This window comes from Monodon monoceros, unplaced genomic scaffold (genome assembly GCF_005190385.1).
Source record: "Monodon monoceros isolate NGI ecotype Baffin Bay Population unplaced genomic scaffold, NGI_Narwhal_1 Super_Scaffold_4, whole genome shotgun sequence".
NCBI classification, from domain to species: domain Eukaryota; kingdom Metazoa; phylum Chordata; class Mammalia; order Artiodactyla; family Monodontidae; genus Monodon; species Monodon monoceros.
In genome coordinates this window covers 52405909-52426972 of record NW_021703781.1, presented here as the reverse complement: position 1 = coordinate 52426972, position 21064 = coordinate 52405909, and the positions used below count along the sequence as shown (strand labels likewise).

General features: G+C 47.7%; 2 protein-coding genes across 6 annotated transcripts in view; one reads left to right on the top strand and one right to left on the bottom strand.

Moving 5' to 3' along the window:
* Positions 1 to 1422: 1422 nt before the first annotated feature.
* Positions 1423 to 13770, top strand: AVPI1 (arginine vasopressin induced 1). 5 transcript variants are annotated; one of them, XM_029244873.1, is made up of 5 exons: positions 1464 to 1680; positions 2945 to 3057; positions 5120 to 5204; positions 7768 to 8055; positions 9246 to 13770. In XM_029244873.1, exons 4-5 carry the CDS (start codon positions 7769 to 7771, stop codon positions 9403 to 9405), a joined length of 447 nt encoding a protein of 148 aa, XP_029100706.1. In that variant the 5' UTR covers positions 1464 to 1680; positions 2945 to 3057; positions 5120 to 5204; position 7768; the 3' UTR covers positions 9406 to 13770. The 5 variants fall into 5 exon arrangements, with proteins under 5 accessions (XP_029100709.1, XP_029100706.1, XP_029100705.1 ...); XM_029244872.1 differs by having other exon boundaries at positions 7608 to 8055; XM_029244875.1 differs by lacking the exon at positions 2945 to 3057.
* The window catches only part of PI4K2A (phosphatidylinositol 4-kinase type 2 alpha), a 26872-nt gene continuing 16655 nt past the window's right edge, over positions 10848 to 21064 (bottom strand). The window contains exons 5-9 of the mRNA XM_029244868.1: positions 20522 to 20583; positions 18731 to 18830; positions 17624 to 17757; positions 17063 to 17122; positions 10848 to 13281 (exon numbers count right to left, since the gene is read on the bottom strand). Coding sequence (XP_029100701.1) covers positions 13120 to 13281; positions 17063 to 17122; positions 17624 to 17757; positions 18731 to 18830; positions 20522 to 20583 — 518 coding nt within the window. The 3' untranslated portion in view covers positions 10848 to 13119. The remainder of the gene's footprint in view (positions 13282 to 17062; positions 17123 to 17623; positions 17758 to 18730; positions 18831 to 20521; positions 20584 to 21064) is intronic.

Below are 21064 nucleotides of genomic sequence, written 5' to 3'. Positions count from 1 at the left end.
AAAAGAAGTCAGGGAGACTCAGCTGCCTATTCCCAGGTGCCCTTTGTGACCATTTTTGAACCAGTGCACAAACAACTCATCTTCCAACGAAGCAAACAAGCACTTATCAAGGGCCTACTGGACACCCTGCATCCACTCCTGTCCCCCTAAGTTTCAAGCTGCAGCCAAAGTGAATTTCTAAAAACACAAATTTGTCATGAGGATGAAATGAGCTACTATTTGTAAAGTGCTGACTGGCATTACTGGCACATAGTAACTGCTATAACGAATCTATTAAATAAACACATACAATGCTATTCCCCTCAGAGGACCAAATGGAAACTTCTTCACTACCTGCCTCTGCCTTCTGCTTCCCCACCTCTCTCTCCCTTGCTAACCTTACTCCAGGCCTCATTTCAAGTCCTCCTGAGTCAAGCTGCCTCCTGGCCTTAGCATGTGGCTTTCTCTCTGCCCAGGCCCATTCCTCTTCATTTGATTAATTTCAACTCCTCCTTCACAACTCAACTGAAATGTTACTTCTGCCTTCTAGGACCTCCCCAAGGGAGCTTAGGTTCCTTCATGTTTATCACAATTGTAATCACAACTAAACGTTTTAAGTTTTTAAATGTGTGCCTCCCTTACTAAGCTGTAAATTCCCCCAGGGCAAGGCTTATTAAAGGTGTCTCCAGTTCGCTGCTGGTCAAGGAACTCGGACAGGGTGAGTCCCTAATGGACCATTGTCGAAGGAATGAATGAAACCTTTTTAATAGTGCCTCATTAGGAGGTTGGCCCGAGATTGCACAGCTGATTCAAGATTCGAACCCACGACATTCTGGCTTTGAAACCAAAGGTCTGACCACCGCACTGACTGTCCCTTCCTCTACCGCAAAGCTGCAGCCAGAAGACAAGTGGTCTGGGAGTTGAGTTTAAGGAGCTGCAAGTCTATTTATTTGCAAAGGGCCACATGCTGCAAGGAACTCGGCGCCGCGCGCAAAGGCCTCGGGCCCAGGGGAGGGGGGCATCCGTCACGTGTAACCAGCAGGGCCAGCCGTCGCCGCACCCCAGGGCAGGAATGCGGCACCGCCCCCGCTCCCGAGCCAGCAAAACCGCGCTCTTCCTGAGGACTGACGTCAATGAAGGGGGCACCTCCGCGCGCTGAGCGAGGGCCGCCTGGGGCGGAGGAAAAGGGCCCGGGAGGACACGCCCCTCTCTGCTGCTCCGCCGCTGATTGGACCTGGGGCTTCTTCGCACTCGGATTTCGAGGCCTTGGGAAAGAAGGGGTCTAGGCGGGAAACGCCCCTCACCCGTCTGCTGCCGCCGATTGGCTCACGGAGTCTCCGCGTTCGATTTTGGAAGGCTCGCGGGGCGCTCACATCAAAACTCGGCAGAGGATTGGCTGTTCCCAAGCCAGGGAGCGCTTTCTCTGGGCAACCGCGGCTGTGACCGAGGTGGCCCGCCTCAGGCGGCCAGGTACGTAGGTTCGGCAGCCTGGCTTGAGCTGCGGTGGAAGCGAGTGGGCGGGCCGTCAGAGCAGGGTTGTCGCCGGGACCCGAATTCCCAGGCCCACTTAGACCCGTCGTTGTGCGAAGCGGCCACGTCTGAGCCCGGGGGCGGACCCGTGCTGGGGATATCGCCGTGTGACCTCGACCAGGATACCCCCTCCCAAGGTCTTGTCCTGTTGATGAACGCCGTCTGGTCCCTGTAAGCACCGTCGAGGCAGGAAGCCCGCCCTTTCGAAAGCCGTGCAAGGGGTTGGGGTGGGTGCATCTTAGCTGACCCCATCCCGATTTGAGGTCTGTCGGCTCTGCCCTTCAGCGTGGTGAGTAATCGTTCTAACTCCCCGCGGGGCGGTGGAGTGTCGAGGGCACAGAGGCTGGCTTGGGAGACCTGACTTCCGATCCCTGCGCCTTCCAAAACCCGCAGAAGCCGATAGGCCGTTTCAGAGCCTCCTGGGTCCTTCCTCCCCCAGAAGACCTCGTCAGCCATCCGGCAGGAACAAAAATAGCAGTGGTTGAGAGCGTGCCCACGATCCCAGCCTCGTCACCTACCACCTGTGTGACTTTGGGAAGTTACTTAACCTTTGTGGGCACAGCTTTCTCATCTGTAAAATGGGTGTAACAATAATAGTGCCTCCTCATAGGGGTGTTGTGAGGCTTAAAGATATTACTCCTCAGAAAGTGCTGTTCTGCACTTGACAGGGAGCAAGATGCCTCAACAGCAGCGATGATTTAAAAGTCCACAGATGAATCCATCTCCCTTTACTCTCTTCTCCCAAGAGTGAAGGTCCCTTTTGAGGGAGTTTCATGACAGTAGTGAGGATGAAAATGGCAATGATTCTATAGTCCCTGGTGGTTAAACAGCCTCTCTCCCTTGCATCATTCATTCACGATGTAATGTACTGGCATAGATGCTTTGGCATATTTTATCTCCCTATCCCTTAAGGGTTATTTATTCTCACCATTTTGATGATGTGCAAATTGAGGCAGGGGAAAACCGAGGCCTGCCAAGGTACCCAGTTATCAGAGGCAGAGCCAGAATTCAGGGTTCTTGAACTCTTGAAAAGAGTTATTTCTAGATCTAGCAGGAGTTTACTTCCAGATCATATCTGAGACTTGATCTGGGGGAAGGGTCCATTTCCTTTCTTTACCTCCTGGGACACAGAATTGGAGACCAGCCTGTGTCCAGTTCTCTCCTGGCTGAGCTAGGCCCACAAGGCCATTTGGACTGAGCCTCCTGCTTGAAGGAGCCACTGATTTTGGCTGCTGTCCAGTGGCATGTCAGTGCAGGGAAGCAGGCCAAGACCACAGGTGTTGATTTGGGCCTTGGGCCAGAGCCTCCAGTTCTTTTTCTAAAGAGGCCCTTGGCCTCTGATTGCAGATTATTACCATCACCAGCATTATCTGAAGGGGGTGAGTGAGGGCCCAGTTGCCGCCCAGGTCATACAAGTGTGTTGTGCCTGTCATAGTTGCCTGTACCTCCCTGAGACTACAGAGAGAATGGCTGTCTGAACTGAACTTCATACGTTACAAAGAACGTTCAGCTGGGCACCATATTTATGTACTGCAAATTCAGTGCATGGTGAGTCACCTTTTAAATATATTTCTTTGTAAGAGCCCTGCAGTTCATTTATTGCCTGTTTCAAAACAAGTTGAACTTCATTTTCAACATTTGATATTTACTTTGGGAGTTCGTTTCTAAGCTAGTTTGGATCAAATTGAAGTATTTCACAATTAGTCTTTACGCATTTGCTCACAGACCCATACCTATTTTTTATGTCAGCTCTGAAATGAAAGATCCATATATAATCTTTTAATAGATCCGTGGTTTCACTTCCCAGTTTAAAAAACTGCCATTTGTTCAAGTACACACTGACTTCCCTGGATTCAGGTCTTGTCCAGGAAATTCGTGGGAAAGTAACACATTGAATAAGATAGGAAATTTTTTTCTGATAATAAAAGTGTTCTGATTCAGTTTTCTCAAAGTTTACCAGATAGTCCTACGTGAAATCCACTGATGTTTATTCCCAGCCTCACTCTGCTGTCTGAATCCCAGAGTGGGAGGCAGAGCCAGGAGTGAGGGGCCTCAAAATCTGGAGGTGCCAAGGCCTCTCGAGATTCATGGAGGCTGTGGTTGAGGCTGAAGGCTCAGACTCTCCCAGATGGTTCCTTGTTGGTGTGTTTGTAACTCACTGTAACTCTATAACTGGCCGCTGGAGGCTAGAGGCAGGAGGCAGGGCCTTGCAGGGCCTTGCAGCCCTGGCAGAGGCGGCTGGACCATCTGGGAGGTCAGGCTCCGAGCCACATCCTCCCTGAGGCAGACGCTGCTACTTGATCCCATTGCCATTCTCTCTGAAGGGAGGGTGAGATTGCCTGAGTCTAAGAGGAGAACTGTCACCCCTTCTCCCACCACCAACATCAGTCTGCTCGTCTGCTCCAGGCTTGGCCATAGCCAGCCTAGGTCACTAGAATGCTTTAGAGCAGTGAGTTCTCTGTCTTCTACCAGACCCTAACCCCACAGCCCACAGCAGCACAGCAGGGTCTGGCCTCCAGGAAAGACTGAGGAGGGCAGAAAAGGGAAGCTACTGGTGGGGAAGTTCCCTGGCACTTAATGAGCCAGACCTGTCCACACATGTTGCTCCTGGGCCCTGGCAGACAAGCAAACCCATCTCTGCTTCCCTACGGACCTAGCCTTGTCATGGAATCATTGACTCAACACCAGCACACATCCTTGGAGACCACAAGCATCAACCTGTCCTTTCAGATGTAAGAGGGAAACAGGCCCACAGAGGCCATGTGAAGTGCCTGAGGCCTTTCAGCCCGTGAGTGGCAGAACTAGGGCTCGAACCTAGTCCTCTGACTCATAAGCCAGTGCTCTGTGCACTGGGCCAGGTTGCAGTTCCAGATTTCTTTTGTGGAGGCTGGGGATCTTCCTCTTCAGAGTGCCACAGGTTCATGGCTTCAAGGCTGGGGCAGCCTGTCACCTGGTAAAGAGCTCTGGTGCTAGTGAAGATTAAAATAAATTCCACAACCCCACTCCTGCCTGGTATGTGGGACATTCACTGTTCTTCCCTTTCCACTGGCAAGTTTACCCTCTTTGTGAATTAGATACGAATAGTGAAACAGTCCTCACAGAAATGATGGGAAGAACTGTGCTTTGAGCTGCCTGGCTGTGAGGGCAACTTGGTGGTTTAAAAGCTCGGGCTGCAGTCATTAAAATGAGGTTCTGGCCTCCGCTGAGCCAAAGATATGTATTTCAGCTACTCTTTAGTCCCCTTTAAATGGCAATGAGGATAACAGTGCCTGATTCCTAAGAACTGTTTTGAGGATGAAATGATATCACGCATGTCGCTGATTCGGAATAAACACCCCATAGTTAGCTTTAATTTCTCTTTATCAGCCTGAAAGTGTTACTTGGTGGCTGTTGTTGTCTGGTCACAGTATATTTATATCATCCAGCACTGGGGGTTTAATTACCACGCATATTAGGTCTTAACTGGATTCTCATAATTGTGCCTATGGAGAGGCAGATTTTTTTTTTTTTTTTGCGGTACGCGGGCCTCTCACTGCTGTGGCCGAGGCAGATTTTAAAATTCCCATTTTCCAGATAACAAGTACATTTTTTTTTTGGCCACGCCATGCAGCATGCGAGATCTTAGTTCCCTGACCAGGGATCGAACCCGCGGCCCCTGCAGTGGACGCGCAGAGTCTTAACCACTGGACCACCAGGTAAGTCCCCCAAAAAGCACAGTTTTTATGAAGTTAATTTATCTGACAGTCTTCTGAAGGTTTATTTTAGTTATTAAATCTTTTCAAGAGAGTGGGATTCTTATGATAGAAGGCCTAGAAACTGGAACAGGGTGAGTGTGGAAATTACTGGAAGGAGGATGGCTACTGGGATGAGGAGGAGGGATGGCCAGGGCAAGGAGGGGGACAGTCATATCTGAGGAGTCTGAATGAGAAGGAGAGATGGCTCAAATTCTCAAGAGCATAAAAAGCAGGTGAGGGCTTCCCTGGTGGCGCAGTGGTTGAGAGTCCACCTGCCGATGCAGGGGACACGGGTTCGTGCCCCGGTTTGGGAGGATCCCACATGCCGCGGAGCGGCTGGTCCCGTGAGCCATGGCCGCTGAGCCTGTGCGTCCGGAGCCTGTGCTCCGCAACGGGAGAGGCCGCAGCAGTGAGAGGCCCGCGTACCGCAAAAAAAAAAAAAAAAAGCAGGTGAGAGTAAGGGTTACTTCGGCAGGTGGGCTGAGGATGGATAGGAAACTGCTGATGCTCTTATTTATATGATTCTGGTTTTTTTTTAATAAATTTATTTTATTTATTTTTTGGCTGTGCTGGGTCTTTGTTGCTGCACGTGGGCTTTCTCTAGTTGCAGAGAGCCGGGGCTGCTCTTCGTTGCGATGCGCGGGCTTCTCATTGCGGTGGCTTCTCTTGTTGTGCAACACAGGCTCTAGGCACGTGGGCTTCAGTAGTTGTGGCTCACAGGCTTAGTTGCTCCGCGGCATGTGGGATCTTCCCGGACCAGGGCTTGAACACGTGTCCTTTGCATTGGCAAGCTTAACCACTGCGCCACCAGGGAAGTCCCTGATTCTGTTCTTTTGCACTTTTTACAGTGAGCATGTACATTTTTAATTTAAATATATTTTAAATTTGATTTCCCCCTTTGTAAGCCAGTTGCTGTTTGATAGGTATCTCTATAGCTGGCTGTGGAATGAGGTCTGACTTAGCAACCAGGCCTTCCTTGTTAGGCCCAGGACTGTGAAGGGTGAAGGGAGCACAGGCAGGCCTTCAGCTGGCTCAGGCCAGGCTGCTCAGAGGAAAAGGAGGGTCTACATTACACCCCTGACCCAAGTAAAAAAGTCAAGGAGGCCAAGAAGAGGGGCATTTGCATTTATTTAGCTCCCATTGGGGACCTGATACCACACTAGACCCATTTAATCCTCACAGTAATCCTGAGAATTGATTATTAGCCCCATTTTACAGTTAAGCAAACAGGCTCAGAGAGGTTGAGTAACTTGCCTAAGGTCACAGCCAGGAAGGTGGCAGAGCTGGGATTCAAACTCAATTCTGTGTAATGCCAAAGTCCTTGGTCTCCTGGTCTCCAGTCTATTTTCCAATGCCATAGCTTTTTCAGGCTGTAGTGAAGATAAGGATAAAGTGGGTGAGCCTCTTATCCCTTTATCATTCAAAAACAACTATCTAGAACTGAGGTAATTCAATTGTCATTTCTTGCATGTGAGGAGGCAGGGGCATTGACCAGAGCCTAACTTTTATTGAACTTAGTATTGATTTCTGCCTCTGCCCTGATAGGATATTCTAACCCTGTAACCCCTTCTTCTGCCCCTACCTTTGCCTCTGTGGTCCTCTGGACTGTGGTTAGATATGATTGGTCTATTTCATACTGTGTTTACTAAATTATATGGACTAGGTTCATCCCCAGGGTCTTGAAAATAGAAAATGGGATGACCCTTCTCAATGTTGTAGATGGAAAAGCAAATGAGTGGTCTTAATGCTTTATGTGTCTTCACTCAGTCCTCACAGGAGCTCTACGAAGTAGGTACTAGTATGGCTAAGTTACACAGGAAGCAGATGAGGTGTGGAGGGTCACCCAGCCAGTAAGTGGTGCAGGCGGCCAGAAGCCGGATTCCCACCTGGGGAGCCCAAGTCCACAGCCCCTCTCTTACTTCTGTGCCACAAAGCTTAGGTCTCAGCATCAGAGTATTCTGGATTGTTCTTCAGTTTCCTCATCTGTGACATGAGGAGGTTAAAAAGTACCTTCCTCATAGGGCTGTTGTGTTCACATTTCAACGATGTTATGTGAATACAGTGAAGCGTGATACATAAGTGCTTAACACGTTTCAGCTGCCGCTGCTACGGGCGTTATCACTAGGACCCGGGGTCTGCGTGGACTCCACAGCCAGACAGACTTGGGTTCTACTTCTGGCTCTGCACTTACACATGGCTTTGTGCCTGCAAGAAAGTCATTTAACATCTGGGGTGCGCTTCTTCATCTGTAAAGTGGAGATAAACAATCCTCGCCTTCTGTGACCCTTAAGTTAATACATACGTCAGGCACATAAGCACTTTATAGTAAAGTTTGACTGTCACCATCATTATTATTTCCCCAAGGTGCTGTGGGAAATTAGAGTGACTTTAAGTCAAGACTTCCTCCACTTCGGCTCCTGGAGAATAGAAACACCAGAAGCCCTTGCGTTAGTCAGGACCCCAGGGCTTGGGAAGGGCCCGCTGAGCTGCTGACGTCCCTCCCTGTTCCTTCCTCGGCACCCAGGATGGGTACCCCCGCCTCTGTGGTGAGCGAGCCGCCCCCTGGGCAGGCCCCGACGGAAGCCCGGGGCCGCAAGCAGGCCTCGGCCAACATCTTCCAGGACGCTGAGCTGCTGCAGATCCAGGGCCTGTTTCACCGCAGCGGGGACCAGCTGGCCGAGGAACGAGCACAGGTCGTCTGGGAGTGTGCAGGGGACCACCGTGTGGCGGAGGCCTTGAAGAGGCTGCGCAGGAAGAGGCCCCCTCGGCAGAAGCCCCTGGGCCCCTCGCTACACCACTGCAGCCGGCTCAGGTAGGCCCCTGGGGCTGGAGGGCCGCGGGGAGGAGAGCACTAACATGCCCACTGTACCCTTTCCTGGCTCTGGGGCCTGGAGCTGCTAACCTGGCCTCACCTCTAAGTACCTACCACTGGGGTTGTTGTGAGGTCTACACAGCACTTACTTACCACGTGGTTGACACTTAGAGGTTGCTCTTACTACTGGAATCACCCTAACCCTACTCCCATGGGAACAGGTGCCTGGGTCCTCTCAGTGCCACCTCATTTCGCAGTGATTCTCCACCAGGTGCGAGGGACTATGGTCTGGAAGAAAAAACAATCCTGTTTACCTATTGCTGAACAGGTAACATTCAAAAGTAAGCCTGGTGAAAACCTTGGCTGTGGGATTACTAAGAAAATAGCATAAGAGAGTACTGTTGAGACATCAAGGGTTAAAAACGGTTGAGAAACTTTACCTTAAACTTTCCCTAGTCCTCCACCTCTTTGCTTATTAGGTCACTGCCAGCTCAGGAACAGCAAGCCCCAAGAGATCGAGTTGAACCACATGGCCTAACCAATCACTATGGGTTACACGCTGGGCCCACACTCAGAATATCAGATCCGAGCAGGCCTTCTGAGATCATCAGGTCCATGGGCAGCAAATCAGCTTCATTGCTCGTATTAGTTCCAATTGATTAGTAATCCCTACTGAAATCATCTTGAGATGGATACTTGCCCTCTGGTCTTGTATCAGGACAGATTAATGATGTCTGCCATGAGTACAGGATGAGGAAGACGGAGAAATGCTGAGTGTCTCACCCCCTGATCTAGCCCCACTCTCTTTACAGAAGAGCAGTCTGAAAGCTTTGCCCTGTCATGCAGCTCTTTGGCCAGAGATGAGACCAGAGCCCTGGTCTCATTTGGCCCTGAACAATGTTTGTTTTGTTTTTTAATATTTATTTGGCTACGTCAGGTCTTAGTTGCAGCATGTGGGATCTTTTAGTTGCGGCATGCGGGACCTTTAGTTGCAGCATGTGGGATCTAGTTCCCCGACCAGGGATCGAACCCAGACCCCCTGCATTGGGAGTGTGGAGTCTTAGCCACTGGACCACCAGGGAAGTCCCCCTGAACAATGTGTTTTAATAGTTCACCATGACCAAAATCTCTTCAGTCCCTGTACTGTCCTTCCTATTGATGTTGGCTTAAAACACACTTGTTCCCTGCAGAATCACAGAGCCCCGCACTCCACCGGCCGACCCACAGAGCAGTGCCACGGAGATGGCTTCCAGCGGGCAGTATCTGAACTCCAGGAGGACCAATGCCAGGATCCGCCGGAACCGGAGGAAGCCAGGTCCCCCAAGCTACCTTCATCAGATCAGACACTGATCCGGGGAAAGGGCTGGGAACAGCTCTATCTTCCCCAGGATTCATAGGGACTTTTGCCAAAAGGTCTGGGGAAGCGAAGAAGGAAGAGAGCTGAGGCAGACAGCCCCACTGCTGGCACTGGCCTGCTCGAGTCAGAACAGGCCCGGAGGCTTCCACTGAGCTGTTATATGGGACCCATTCTTCACCAGATTGAGGAGAAACAGTGACCGTTCCTGCCTCAGCCCTTCTCAGTTTAACACTATACCTGGGCTGCATGATATTCCCCTGGGAGTCAAGGACAGGCACTCAGACTCAGCATCTCACCACTCCTGCTACCGACCCTCCTACTACTACCGTAACCCGTGGTCCAGCAGCTTGTCCCACACCCCTGCCCCTTCAGGCCAGCACAAGGAAACCATAGTTTAAGTGGCAAAATAAAACCATTTGCATCAAGAGTTTTGTTGAGTCTGTCACAGAAGGGGAAGATCCAGAATGGACACTCCGGAGCTGGGGGTGAGGCACTGGGCTCACTGCAGGGAGGGAAGGAAGGAGAAAATAGGGCTGGCCTCCTTTACCAGAGGCTGTCAGACTGGGAGGCGAGATGGAAGCCTCTCCATAGGCAGTCCTGGTCCAAGATGAGGAGAGAGGGTTCTTGGCCCCTAGCCAGCTCTGGAAGGGGAGACTATTACAGTCAGCCCTGCATAGTGGGCCGTGACCCTAGGCCGGATGAGTCTGCCGTCAGTGTAGTGGGCACCAGCTCCTCAGCTGGCTTCTGCATCCCTGTGGAGCAGCCATCCTGAGGCAGCTCGACAGCTGCACCAATCATGCCTTTTGCATTACTGAGGTTTCCTGTAGCCTGAAAACCCTTGAGGTGAGGATTTTTGACTACTATTCTAACTTTGGCTCAAAAGAAGCCTACTGTATGTTCATTAGCGAAGCTCCCCTCACACCCATCCTACCTGCTTGATTATCCGTCACTTAAAGGAGCCAGGGTTCAAATTGCTCCAAGTGGGCAGTGATGCACACACAGAGCAGAGCTGCCCTCTTATGGCCAAAAAGAGAAGCCAGTCCACATTCCTTACCCCAAACCTTCGGGAGAGATGATTTTGTAATTTAGAATTTTTTTGGCTTTTAGAAAGGAGTTATTGCAAAAACTGTATAATCCCTATTGGGGGAGCATCTCATAACAGAACACTAATATTTCTGCAACAAATATTCACAGTAAAAGGGATACATGATGATTACAAATAGCTTTGCATCTCTGTAGGTGCAAGTCAGGTGTTGGTGTCAAATGAGTTATGAAAATATTTTGGGAAATGAGGACCTGTACCTTCCTCTGCTAGAGGAAAAGAGACTCAGGAGCCATATCTCAGTAACTCCATGGCAACACAGGGTTCTTTGTCCTTAAAATTGCATCCTACCTTGTCTTCCTTCCACCAAAGAAAACTAGACAAAAAAGGTCAGAATTGGACTTGTTATTCATACATCTGCATTGATTTAAATACATTACATACAATTTCTACAGTGCATTAGAAGAACAGTACAGAGGCAGCAGCACTCTACAGCCCAGCCTCTACTCCCTGACACTGGGAGACAGGGCCTGTGGCTGGCAGAGGGCCGGACGGTTCCTCGAGTGCCGCCCAGAAGCCTACCCCGGCACTCTGGGCCCTAGCTCTCCCAAAGTCCACATTCAAGGCAACCTGAGTACAGGCTTCAAGGAGAACGGATGTGGGCCAGGAAAGGATGTCCCATACTCTTTGGCCTGCCAGGACTGGGACCAGCTCCCTCTTACATTGGACCCAATTTCCTTCTCATCCCAGAGCTGGTCTGCCTGAGGACAATGTGCAGATCTGCTCAGTGAGGGAAGCACCGGGCTCTTTAGACTGCTCAGGCTCTCTCAACACCCAGGTGGGGGCTTCACAAACACGTTTGCACACAGATGTCTGGAGAGTTAAACACACCTGGGTCCCCTCCGGCCTCTGGGAGCCCTGCTGCTCCCATGTTCTCGCAAAAATTGTCCCTAAGGCCAAAGTCGGGGTCGGCTCAATGGGATTGTCAGGGCTGGGGCCGGCGAGGAGCTGTGCCTTGTCCACAGGGCATGCGTACCCAGCTCCCGAGACTTCCTGTCAGCGGGGTGGAAGCCCAGGATAAGCTGGCTCCTGGGGGCTGGACTGGAAGGGGCCCAGCCTGGCGCAGCTGACGAGAGAGCTGCACACCTCCTGCATGGCGGGAGCTAGGCAAGCAGAGGGAACACAGCCATAGTCCTTGCTCCCTTTCTTTGGTTGTTCTTCAAACCTTCGAGATAGTTTCTTTCCAAAGCTGATTGACCAATCGCAGGACGCCGGAAACTTGAAACGTCCAGTAGCACAGGGCTGCCCCACAGCCACAGGTGGCACCCTCTTTACTCCCCCCTGAGGCCATTCTTTGCTTTGGTGTAGAAAGGGCTCGGACAGCTGGTAAGGGGGACAGCTGAGGGAAGAGAGACATGGAAGCAAGAAGATGCACATTGGGTTGGGCAGCCACCGGGGGGCAGTGTGAAGGCCTCTCTCCTTAGGGCCCTGCCTTTCTCAAGAAGCCGTGGAAAAACTGGCCTGGAACAAGAAGTGGAGGAGCAAAGGGAAGCTGCCAACCAGGAGGCGGAACACCAGTCCTGTTACCTCCAGCAAGCAACAGTGGTAGCGGAAAAAGAAGTCCAAGGACCTAATATCCTGTCCTCTTATGTGCTGAGACCCACCCCAGAACCCTCATCGAGAGCCACTCCAGAACCCAGAACTGAAGCACTAACTCAAGAGTTGAGAACAAAACATCTAAAACAACAGGAACAAATGAGCAGACTGGGAGAGTTTGTTACCTTTGGCTACGGCCAAGGACTAAGGAAGCAAGGCTCGGATAAGTTCACCCATAGACCATTACAGTTCCCAGCATATACCCAGGTGGTATGGATCACATTTGCATGCTGGGGAGTCAACTTCCTCCCTCCTGCCTTTGCCTGAGTGACAAGCAACCTACAGGCCTAGACTAGAGGGGTTGGGTCCCCAGCAGGGAAGGGAGCAGAGGTGATCTATACCATCACTGTAAAACTGCTGGGAGTTCTAGAGCAAAAGTCTCCCCACTGTGAGAATCGTGTCTGGAGTCAGCCTATTGCACCAGTGGGAGGAGAAGGGGAAGAAGACTTGGCAGAAAACCAAAAGGAAGTGTGGCTTCTGTCTGTCCCAGCACTGCGAGTCACCTAGCTGCCTTGGTCCGTGGGGGTAGGGAACTGTGAGACACCTGGATGTCTGGGCCCATGCAAATTTAGGTCTGGATCAGAGGTTTTCTGCTATAAGAGGTTCTGGGATTCTGCCTGGGTTTTATATTTAAATTTGTATTTGTTTTTTTCTGATGCAGAATATAATGAGGAATAGCTACAGAGCAGGGTGTCAGGAAGGGAAGGGAGTTTCCCAGCCTTCCCCCAGGAGATGCTGGAAGGGAGATGCTCCTTCCCGGGCACCTGGACTACTTGCACGGAGCGCCAGCCCCCCTACGCCAGCTCTCAGAAGGGCCCAACAGCACACACTGTCCTTCTGATTGTGCTTCTCCCTGTGCTTGGGAAAGCTCTGAGGGGGTGGTGAGCAGACAGGGAGGGCTCTTAAGGGCACTGATATCCGCCGGCTTCTCTGGCTCTTCCTGTAACCTGCTCCCCAGGCTTTCTCCCAGGCCAAGTCTCAGACAATGTGCCTTTGTCTGCCTCTGGGGCTACCACCATGAAAAGAAGGGCTTCCGACTCTGAAAGCTCTGTGTGTAGGACTCGCTAGCAGATCGCTGGTGGGAACGGGCCGTCTCGACAATCACGGGTGGCATCTGGACGAGGTGCAGGGGACTCTTGTTGTCTTTCAGGGCCTGGGTCAGATTTAGGATCTGCAGTGGGAAAAATGAGATCAGTGAGGGCAAAGCCTAGGCATTCTGGTCTGCCTCTGAAGGGAGACCTGCAGATAGAGTGCTCCTATGAATCAAAACAAAAATAAACAATCCACTAATGGAAAATTGTACCAACAGGCTATTTACTAAAGTAAGAATATAAGTGGGCAATATACAGAAAATGGAAACCTCTCTACTCGTTGAAAAAATACAAATGAAAACAAATACCTCCTATTTTTTTGCCCTTCTAGTTAGTAAAGATACAGAAGACGACGATGACGACTCAGCTGGGGAGAGTTCAGAGACGTGGCTGTGGGACTGGATCGTGGGACAGTTTTTCAGAAAGGCAAGTGGAACATAAAGGCTTAAAAGTGAACAGGCCCTCTGACTCAGCAACTCCATTTTTAAGGACTAAGGGAACAATCACTGACATGCACAAAACTCTTAGTTTCAATCAATACAGTGCAGTATTGTTTGTAACAGTGAAAATGATATAAATACCTGAGTATGGGATCAGCTAATAACTTAAGGGATTAGAAACAAGCAGTTAAAAAATATATTCTCTTGGCATGGAAAACTGATCACAATGTCTTAGATGGAAAAGAAAGGAGATAAGGAACCAGTATTATAGTGTGACTCCACCTTTGTTTTCTTATCTACTTATCTACAGAGAAAAAAAGTCTGGAAGTTGGCAGTGATTATCTCTGGGTCAAGGAAGGTGACCTAGAGATAGGGTGATTTTTGTTTATCCTTATTTTCTGATTTTCCTACAAAGACCATGTATTAAACAAAAAAAAAGCCATTTCAGTTGAATTGCCCCTTCCATGCTGTCTTTTCATCATCTTTTTTTTTAAATAAAACTTTTACTTTGGAATAATTTTATACTTACCGAAAAGTTACAAAGATAGTACAGACAGTTTCTATGTACCATTTACCCAATTTCTCATAATTTTATCATCTTATATAACAGGGTACATTTACCAAAACTAGGAAATCAACATTGGAACATTAGTATTAACCACACTCCAGGCTTAATTCGGATTTCATTAGCTTTTCCAGTACTGTCCTTTTTCTGTTCCAAGATGCCACAGTGCATTCAGCTCCTTTCCAGTTTTTGTCTGTATTTTACATGTATTTCAGATATGTGTCCAAAGGAACACATTTTCTTCCCCTTGTCAAAATCATAGTCACCACCATTTATCGTCTCTGGTAGGACAGTACAAAAGCTGAAGTTGTCCTATGACAGCCTTCTTTAAACCACTGGATGTTGAAGATTTTCACAGCCAGGCCAGACACATGGGAGGGGAAGCTAGGCGGCACCCCCATATCACACAGGCCTCAAGCCATAAATATCCTTGGCCTACAAGTGCTGCCCCAAAAGAGGCAGAGATTCACCTGGAACAGAGGTCAGAAGTGAGAAGTTGATCCTACCAGTAATTAATTTCATTTTTACTTCATTGTTTAGGTATTGCCAGCACCCTACACTGCTTAGAAGAGCCTTGAGTACAAGATCAGGCCAGAGAACTAAAAGGAGCTTCAAATGGAATCAGAGTGAATTGTGCAGGAGACCCGCCCAACTTAAGAGACAGGAGTTCACACCTGCCCTGGCTGGGTCTCCCTGTGCTTTCTTTGGTTCTTCGGGTTAGAAGCCACCTTTCCAGCATGTTTAAAATGGGGTAAAATGTCAAACTGTCTACAACTTACTTTCAAAAGATTTGGCCAAAAACAAACAAAATCTATCTATCTAGGGAGAGAGACAAATTATATAGATACATTAAAGAGAGAAATTATATAGATATATAGAGATAGATACTATTCAGATAGATAATATTTAGAAAAATAAGATAAAGCAAACGTGGCTAACTAAATGTAACAATTGGTGAATTCTAGAAGACCCCACTCATTCTTTCAATTTTACTGAGGTTTGAAGTGTTTCAAATTAAAAAGTTGAAGAAAAATTTATAGCAGGCACATAATGCCAAAAAAGAAATACTGTCTTTGAAAATGTTATCTAAAGAAGCTTTCCCTCAGACTCTGCATTCTTTATCTAACTCCTGGTTAGAAGCCTTTATGGTGAGGAACAACTTCTATCCCCCAATTCCATCTCTCTAGGGGTTCCTCATTCTTCACCTTTGACTCTGGGCCATTGTACAGCCCACTCTGTGATTACAGCTCAGGTAGGTAGAAGGTGGTGCCTTCCTTTCACCTGCATGCTAGGAGGAGGAGCTGGACGCTCACGGAACCTCATGGTTTCAGAGGGAGGCACTCTAGGTTGTAAGATGCCACAGGCCCTCAAAGGACATTAAGAGCACAAGTTGGAAAGAAAGCTAAGATTGCACTCTCTCAATCCACGCCCCTACCCTGCCTTTTGCTACTCTAGATAATGGTCCTAACTAAATATCATGAGAGGAAGATTGCTATGATGTTGGCAGGAGACTGGAGTTGGGAAGGGAGCAGAGAAGAAACTACAATAGGGACAGAGGTACAGCCTACATAAACTTGAGAAGTTTGTTCCTTTATGCTGAGTTCCATAATACCAGACTACATCACGTGGCTTTTAAGGTTTCTACAAATTCTGCCAGCCTAACTGGGCCCTTACATTATTTGGGAAATGTAGGAAGACCATGTTATGGTATTCAGGCAGCTATAATAACTGCAGCTCTTAAAACCTGTCTGTCCCATATCTAGAGAAGATGGGCTTGGTAAGCTCAAGAGCTGCTCTCACCAGAAGCCTTTTGCTAAATGGAAGAAAGAGGTAAATGTATAATTATGACCGAGAACACCCTCTTCTCCTTCACAGATGTGAGAAGCTGTATACAAAGTCATAATCAAAATAGCTAACCCATATTGAGTACTTCAGTACACCAGCACTACTCCAACTGTTTTCAATGATTTATCTCATAATAACCCAACGAGGTAGGTGCTGTTATTAATCCCATGTTACAGACGGAGAAACTAAAAGAAGGAGAGATTAAGTAACTCAACCAAGACCTCATAGCTAGTAAATGGCAGAGCCAGGATTCAAACCAGGCACTCTGACCAGTTTGTGCCCTAACCACTAAGCCATCCCAGCTATCTTTAAGACTTCAAAGTGATAAGCAGAATGTCAGTGTCCTACAGAGTTTTTAGACAATTTTCAAGCTATTCTTTACTATGCTTTGGAAGGTCAACAACACCCTGGGGGTTTCCTTGGTTCTCTTTGAAGGTGAAGTGGAGAAAAAAGAAATAATATGGCTTGTAACTATAACAACAAAAATTATAACCATGACCAGCATCTGAGTGCTTACCATGTGCCAGGCATTGTTTTTACTAAACACTTGATACACATTATCTTATGTAATCCTCTGGCCAACTATGCAAAGTATGATTACTGTCCCATTTTATAAACAAGAAAGCAGAGACTCCTGCCCAAGGCCATAATGCTGGGAATGGTGAAGCAGCAGTCTGACTCCGGAGCCTAGCTCTTAACCACCAAGGCACATGGCTGCCTTGCACAACTTGAGGACACAGACCACCAGGTAAATTTACCAATGAACTATCCAGCAAGGGGCACAGAGCTAAGCACATAGTAAGCGCTTCACCAAGCACCAGATACCACGGAAGAGGTGGGAGATTTGGGATGGCTACCTTTCCCCCTCAGGTGTTAACACAGAGTTACAAATATGTATGGCATAGACTAAAATGAGTTTAAAATACAGGCTTTACACATTTACTCAACATGAGCATAAAACCCTCTCAGAGAGATCCCAGGGATGACACCAGGAGGATGTCCCAGGCTTACCTGTCCCCGCATGACAGCAATCTGCTTATGGAACTGGCCCCTATCGAATCCAGGATCTTTCTGCAAAAGAAGGGCAGAAGGAGATGGAACCTGCATGAATCCCTCAGAACAACCCGTTTTCCTCCCCCAGTTAGAAACTTTCTAATAAAGAGAACCTACATGAAGCTTCAGAGACTTAGTGAAATTAACCACCACCCCAAGAACTCCCTGTTTCACAGATGGGGAAATAGAGAACAAGTAACTATTTTGTCCTCAGTCTCATTATTAACGCTAGAGAACTCCAGGTTCTAGTGCTCCATTTGAAAATGAGAGCTCTGCAGATACACTGCAGCCACATAACACAAAGGACACAAACCAGTGTGATTCATCACAGCTGCCAATTTTTTTCAAACCAACTCAAACCAGGTCTTGCTGTCCACAGGGGGGAATCTTGCTCTTCATTGGCTAACACAAGCCAGAAGGGTGTTTCCATTCTCTTTGGGCTTGTATCAGGACCAATTAGAAAAACCACTGGAATTCTTTCTTCTATATGGTTATAAGGCTGAGGTTCCCAGGGCTAACCTTGAAGAGTTCATATAGGTCCTCCTCCAAGTCCTTGACGAAGTTAGGGTCTGATATCTTTGGAAGAATCAGATCTTTGATCTCCTGAGAGAATGGGACTTTTGCCTGGGGCAACCAGGCCCAGTAAAAAGGATCTGAAAAGAGGAAAAGTCAAAAGCAAAGCTGGTGTTGAAAAAATCCCTGCCCATCTATGTCCTCCACCTATCAGAGCACTGGCAAAAGTAGGATACTGCTCTTATTTGAAACACAACAGAAAATAGAAGTTATAGGGGGGCTTCCCTGGTGGCGCAGTGGTTGAGAGCCCGCCTGCCGATGCAGGGGACACGAGTTCGTGCCCCAGTCCGGGAAGATCCCACATGCCACGGAGCGGCTAGGCCCGTGAGCCATGGCCACTGAGCCTGTGCGCCCGGAGCCTGTGCTCCTCAACGGGAGAGGCCACAACGGTGAGAGGCCCGCGTACCGCAAAAAAAAAAAAAAAAAAAAAAATTATAGGGGCTGTTAACCCTAAAGGTTACACAGTAAGTGGAGAAACTGGGCTTCAAACCCAGGTCTGCCTAATCCCTGAGCCTGTGCACTCTCCCAGACATTATATGACTTTCCAAGATGTCAGCCTATCTAGAAGCAATTACTTGCCACCGAAACATTGAGATGCTCCTTCTGAAAAGACAGACAAGTACTGCAAAGGGACTAGTGACCCTCTACTTGTATCTTTCCCTTTCTAAAGGTTTCTCAGTTATAATGGGGCAGGGGCTGGCTTCTAGAATGTCAACATGGAAGACAGAACACTGACAGCAGCTTGTATTTAGAAACACAAATAGAATAAATTATGATAAGACAGTCCTCAGAAAGAATAAGAAAAATGCAAAGCAGAGATGCGAAAACTCAACTCTGTGTTTCAAATGGGAATAATGTAAGGTAAAAATTATAATAGCTTACATTATGGAGTAGTTGCCATGTGCCAGCCATTGTGCTCAAGTGCATGAGCTGCATTATTTCATTAATTCTTAGAACAATCCTGTGATAGAGGAATTATTATCTTCATTGCACACATAAGAAAACTGAGACTGAGCAAGAAAAGAGCCAGACCATAGTGGTCTTGAGACTTACACGCCCTCCAGGAGTCAGGATGTTTCAGGGGGAAAGCCAGCCCATTGTCTATGGCAGCCACCTTGATAACAGGCTCCTTCACCACCACCCAGTCTGTGTCCTGAAGAGCAAAGGAAGATTAAATATTTATTGAGTCCCACCTGCCCCAGGCCCTTTAAAGTAGTAGCAAAGCATCCCATCTCAACCTCCTCAGGCATCAGTCCTTACTCAACCTCTGAACTGGTTTCCATATTGTTACCTGACTTAATACATTCATGGCACTTTGATTTGGCTAATTCAAGCTTCCCGGAGTCCCTTTCTTATCTTAGAAAAGGTGCCCTTCCCCAAGAGTTGCCACAGTCCTTGGTAACATGGGAAATGACAATAACAAAAGATAACTATAAGCCATTCCTCCTAGGGAAAGGCAGTGAGAATCCTGCGAGTATAAAAAAAAAGAAAGAAAAGTCAATTATCAGTCAGCCAAGGTCCTTTGGTGTGGACCTTGACTCAGATGCCACTTCAGTGGTGGTGACCACATTTTCTAGTAAGATAACAGAACCATGGAAGATAACAGCTGGCTGCTCTTGCATAAGGGAGTCTGCTCCCCTGCTTCAGTGATACATTAAAAGGAAAAGGACGAGAGCTGAATGCAGAGAGAGCGGAGCAGACTGCCTGTGACAGCAGCCCATGTCAGACATTCCCATGACTGTCTACTTGGCTCCATGTTCAGGTTAACTAGTGCCACCACAGGAATAGGGCATGTGGGTCCAGGATACCTGCATCAGAATCCTCTGGGATACCTTATTTAAGGTGTGAAATCCTCAGTTTTACCCCAGACCTAATGGAGGAAAGGCTTGTACTTATCTTACGGAAAAACCCGAGTGAAGTTTTTGGCCAACCCAATAAAATCTGTACTTTTTTTTTTGGCCACTCTGCACAGTGTGTAGTATCTTAGTTGCCCAACCAGGGAGTGAACCTGCACCACTTGTACTGGAAGCACAGAGTCCTAACCACTGGACCGCCAGGGAAGTCCCCCGAATCTGTACTATTTTTAGTAAGCTCTTCAGGTGATTCTGATGTACAGAATTTGAGAACCACTATTACAAAAGGAAGTAAAAACACTATGAGGATGTGTTAACTAATCTTATTGTGGTAAACATTTTGCAACATATACATCAATCATCACATTGTACATCTTAAACTTGCACAATATTATATGTCAATCATACCTCAGTAAAGCTGGAAGAAAAAAAACACTATAAAGAATAAAAGCCAACCTCACTCTCCTTCTCCAGGTAGCCTTCCTGCTAATTTTTTTAAATGTGCAGATTGAACAGGGATGGGGAAGTGTGGTGGAGTATAAAAGCAATGAGAGGGTAAAGAAAGTTGCAGGAAGCAGCTTTTTCTAAACTGATGTTCTGTGGTATTGTATTCTTGTAAGAAAAGTATTCCATGGTTAAAAGGTTTAGAAATCACTGAGCCAAACAAAATCACACAGAGGCGCTAACGCACTATTCCTCAGACCTGTGCTGTGCTGCTATGCAATGTGAATCTCCGAAAAAGGCACAAAGTATGTGACATGTTCCAAACTTATTTGTACTTTTCTTCATTCTATCCCTATCATTAGCAGGATATTCCTTAAAAAACAAATTGAGAAAAGCTCTTCCAAATATTAACCTATCAATTTTAAAGACATGTGCTATCCTGATTCCTCTGAACTTATGTGACCTAAATATCACCCCACTACATGCTTTCATATTATGCATATACTACACCTCATCCTCTCCTTCAAGATATAGATCAACCACTTACCCGAGAGCTAGCACTATCCATTGGACAGTCATATTTAATCAGCCAGTTGTCATTGCCTCGATCTGTGAACAGAAATATGAAGTTAGTAGAAAAAACTGGGGTGATTTTCACTTTCAGCAATGATGAACTAGATACTTTGGACACTTGGGGACCAATCATCCTACTAAGAACAACTACAAAAAACAGATAAAATATTTTTATTCTTATTTATTTATTGGCCAAGCCACATGGGATCTTAGTTCCCTGAAAAGGGATTGAACCCACTACCCCTGCAGTGGAAGCGTGGAGTCTTAACCACTGGACCGCCAGGTAAGTTCCTGGATAAAATATTTTTAAATCTCTTGAAGGCACTGGAGATTTTATAAGACCCTTAAGAGTTAAAGTGTCATGATCTGGGAGAAAAAGGTAATCCAGAGAGGGGAGTCCAGCATTCGTGACTTCTTTTCTCTTACAGCACCTGCTGATTTGGGAAGAGGTGGCTGTGAGGTAGAACAGTGTTCTAATAGCGCTGGGGACCTAGGAAGACAAAGTTGTAGCCTGATG